At 65.2% G+C, this 4,103-nt stretch overlaps 1 protein-coding gene across 1 annotated transcript in view; it reads right to left on the bottom strand.

Moving 5' to 3' along the window:
* Positions 1 to 2,134: 2,134 nt before the first annotated feature.
* Positions 2,135 to 4,103, bottom strand: part of H696_02331 (hypothetical protein) — a gene marked incomplete at its 5' end in the record, with an annotated part of 3,672 nt that continues 1,703 nt past the window's right edge. The window contains 3 exons of the mRNA XM_009496228.1: positions 2,135 to 2,525; positions 2,862 to 2,981; positions 3,359 to 4,087. Coding sequence (XP_009494503.1) covers positions 2,301 to 2,525; positions 2,862 to 2,981; positions 3,359 to 4,087 — 1,074 coding nt within the window. The 3' untranslated portion in view covers positions 2,135 to 2,300. The remainder of the gene's footprint in view (positions 2,526 to 2,861; positions 2,982 to 3,358; positions 4,088 to 4,103) is intronic.

Raw genomic sequence — 4,103 nt, 5'->3', positions numbered from 1 at the left:
TGGTTCCGGGAGGGGGGGGAACGATCTGCATCCCCATCGGGGCCATTTTACGTAATGATCCCCTGGGCGTTACTATCCAGCATGTCTGAGGGGTCCGCCTCGCCGCGTGGACCGGACGAGGCCAGCCGACCGTTGCCGGCGCGCGCGCGCGCGCGGTCGACCCCATCCCGCCGGCTGTGTAGATCGAGGCCCGGGTTCCGAGGAGCGAAAGGCCCCGACCAGCGACCTCCCCCCGCCCAACTTGAAAAGGTCAAGCTCAGATGCGCCCCCCCCCCCCCGCGCCGCTCCGTCGACGAGGCAAATGCGCGGGAAGGCTAGCGGGCTATGTTATCAGGATATTTTGATTTGTAATCGAGTCGAGCTGCCCTGGACCGGGATTTTGATTGGCGAAGATGTGTTCTGATGGACAAGCCTTCTGCGAGAGGAGATCCCCGTCCGGAACCGGATCACTAGAATACCATTATGAACTCGTCGGTGGGCACTGAATGAAAGGGCACACTAGCCCGCTTTACAGTTAATGAGACTGTGGGCTTTATGAATTCAGTCGGCCGCGGCATTTTGCGCGTCGTTTCCGATGACCGTTGTGGGGCAGGAGCCCATGGGCCCACCTTTGAGGATCGGCTCCCCCCCCCCCGTCCTTCGATGCCCCTTATCCGGTGTGGTGCCGAGGGCCTGCCTCCGCAGTCATCGATATGCAAGCAAGACCGCCCCCAAAGCAAGGCGCGTGCACATGACCGCGAGGACAACGCACGCCACATCTCATGTGCCTGGTCGGACATTCCGCCATCCGGACGTGGGGCCACACTCTGGACGCCGCCATGGCCCCCAGCGGGCGCACCAGATCCGACGACCATGCTGGCGGTGGCTGGTTCTCCACCGTGAGCCCCGCAAGAATATGGCTCAGTATCATCCCGACGGAGAGGCAGCCCAAGGGACTCGCTGCGCCGCACAGTCCGGCCGATGCCGCCGCCCCCGACATGTGGGGGCCGCGCGCGGATGCCACGCGGCCACACGCGGATGGGTGTGTCATTCTGCAGGGCTCCCGAGCCAAGGCACAGTTGCATTGGTGCCTGATCTTGCTCCCACTCCGCGGCCGCCTCCCCCGACGAAGGATTCCCCGGCAGCCGCCAGGTCAAGTGTTGCCAGCCTTCCTGTGTGCTTTTGTACCCATGCTGTCGGTGCTTCTCCACCAAGGGGAAGGGCAGGCTTGCATGCTTGCACACTGACACACGCACAAAATTTGCCCAGATGCCCCCACTGCGACAGGGGGGCTTGGTGTGCCTCTTCGGCGTCTCATGCGAGCAAGCAGCCCCGCCCTCGGCCCTTCGGGAGCCAGGAGGGTGGGCATGCTGCTGGGGATGCGATGTTCCCATGCCGTGGGCGGCCTTTTCAAGGCGGGGTGCCCACCCGGTCTTGTCTCCCTCCCCATCTCGTCCCGAGTCCAAGGCGTGTGGGGGTCGTCCTCCACCCGAGTGGACCCAGCTCTACGCAAACATGCCGAGATGCCCCCCTAGGGTGTGCGCCGGCCGGCACCCGTGGGCAGCCCCATGTCTATGACCCTGCCCTGCGATGGACGTCCAGGCCGAGGCGCGTGGACTCTGCCACGGCGCGGCCATGATTGACGAATCGCCCCCAAACAGGAGAAGGATCACCCGCGGCCCAATGTACCAGAGTCCTTGGCGGCAGCGAGGGCCGAGGCACCGCCGCCGTGCAGCCGCCGCAACATGTCGAGCCATATATCTCGACTTGCGCCTGGCGGTCCGATCTTCACGGCCGATGCGTCTCTTTCTTCCTGTTCCATCACCATCTGCACTCCCTCAAGCACGGACTTTGGCGCCTTCTCCACCGTGTGAGCGCTGGGGCTCCCCCTCCCCCCCCCCGCTTCTCTTTCTTCAAACCTCCGGCCACCCTCTGGCTTCGCTTCTTGTGTCTGTTATTGCTGGGCTGGAGGAGGTCCCGTGTCCTTCGCCAGGGAGTGCGTGCGGCTGGCTCCGCTTTGGGCCGGCGCACCGTGCCAGCTCGCATATGTGGTCCACGTCGGTCCCTCTGAAATATCTCCCCCCCCCCCCCCCCGCATCGGGCGCGCCGTTGCGCAGCCATAGGGCATGGACGCGTGTCTTTCTCACTCATTGAGGTGAAGGTGTGTATATTATATATAGATCTCTTGTCGGGTCTTTCCCCCTATCTCTGTGCTCCGTGTATGCGCGGGTGGGGGAGTGTGGGGGGTGGTTGCTCGCGCGCGAGCCTTCATTCATGATCTCCCGCGAGGGATCGAAAAAATGGCACATCTCTAGGGGACCTTACAGGATGGTGGAAAGACACGCGGCCACCACGGCAGCGGCTGCCGACACGGCCAGCCCGCCGAGGGGCGAGCGCATGGCGGCGGAGTTGGGGCGCTTGGTGGGGGTGGGCCCGACGATCGGCTCGGCCGTCTCGCCGTTGGCATTCTGGCACACAGCCGAAGAGGTGCTGGTGGCGACGCAGGAGAAGTTCGTCGGGCAGAAGCCGCGCGCACCGCGAGGGCACTGCGCGTGAGCGTGGCGGGGCGCGTGTTTGCGGAGGGTCGCACATGGGGGGGGGGGGGGGGGGATCGCGCGAGTGCGAGGTCAAGTGTCAAAAGGGCACGGCGTTGGCGGGTGGCAGCGTCACATCGTGAGAGAGTTAGAAAGGTGTCCGCAATCGCTCAGGCGCATGAGCGGGGGGCGCGGCATATTTGCTTCTTCCTGTCGGGCCCTGCGCCCCTGCCCCCTTCGTGTCTCCAAGCTCCCGACAGGAACGGCGAACCAGCCTTTGCCAGGGCATAGGCCCATCCCCAGGTCACCGAGAGAGGCGGAAACCGAGCGGCAGGAAGGACGACGCACCCACAGGAAAGTCCCATCTGCCTCGCAGTAGGTGCCATCAGCCACCGGGCGTCCGAGGCAGTTGCCCTGGATGTTGGTCGGGGCCACGTAGTTGACGACATTCGTCATGCAGTTGTCCGCCTGGGTGTGCATATGCGCCGTGAGGGGAAAAGAGGATATGGCCAAACCCATGGGCGCCCCCGGAATGGGCAAAAAAAAAAGAAGCGATGACCATGACACAGGGAGGAGCGAGGGAGCCGGAGGTCGGAGCACCAGATGATGGGGGGCCGGCACAAGGGTCAAAAAGAGCGATGTCCCGTATGTTAGAGAGCGCCAAGTCGCGGGGGGTCGCGCGCGCGCGCGCGCGGTATTGCGCCAAGGAAGGCGCCGATAAAGGAAGACCAAAAGACAAGCCCAATCGTCTCATGTAACCCCCCCCCCCTCCCTCCCCCGCCGCTCCCGCGGCCCCGGGGTCTCGCCCCTCCCGGAACAAGCGTGCATCAGCCCCATGCACGCACCCCGAGGGACTTGACGTAGGACTCAATGGACCGGGCACTGCAGGTGCTCCACTCCTGGCTGAGCTTGCCCGGGGCACTGGCCCAGGCCATGACATAGCCGGTGATGGGGCAGCTGTTGCCATCGCCATCATGGTTGGCACCGAGCGTATGGCCAATCTCATGGGCCACGGTCTCGGCGGTGAAAGCCAGCGAGGCGACGGTGTCCTCGTTGATGCCGCAGGAGGTTGGCGAGCACATGGCATTCAGAGGGGCATACCCCACGACGCCATAGTCCCCGTCGACCTGCAGATCACGGCCGGTCAGCAGCTGCCCGACATCGCCGTTCATCTTGCTGTAGCGCCAGTTGCAGAAGTTCGGCAGCAGGCGGTCCGCATCGCTGGAGGAGTTGAAGGGGTCCGAGGAGAATGCCTCGGTCCGGGTGAGGACCAGGCGCAGGGGGCGCCAGAAGACCTTGTCGCCATTCTCATAGAGGACCGCCGCGCCGTTGGCCACGCCGACCAGGCGCTGCTGCGCGGCCGCCTCGCTGCCATACCGGCTGAACAGATACGAGTCGCCGATCATGCTGAGCTCCATGTACAGGGGCGTCTCCGCGCGGGCCTCCATGGTGGTGGCCAGGGTGGCGGCGGCGGCCTCGGGCGAGGCGCGCATGGCGTCGGCGGCCGTCACCACGGCATCCTCCTCCAGCAGGGTGCGCGCGGTCTGCTTCTTGGTCGCGGCCGCCGGGGCCCCCTCGATGGTGACGGTG

The sequence above is a fragment of the Fonticula alba genome (assembly GCF_000388065.1).
Source record: "Fonticula alba strain ATCC 38817 unplaced genomic scaffold supercont2.3, whole genome shotgun sequence".
In the NCBI taxonomy this organism is placed as follows: domain Eukaryota; order Rotosphaerida; family Fonticulaceae; genus Fonticula; species Fonticula alba.
The sequence above is the reverse complement of the archived record's forward strand: the minus strand, read 5'-3'. Positions and strand labels throughout refer to the sequence as shown.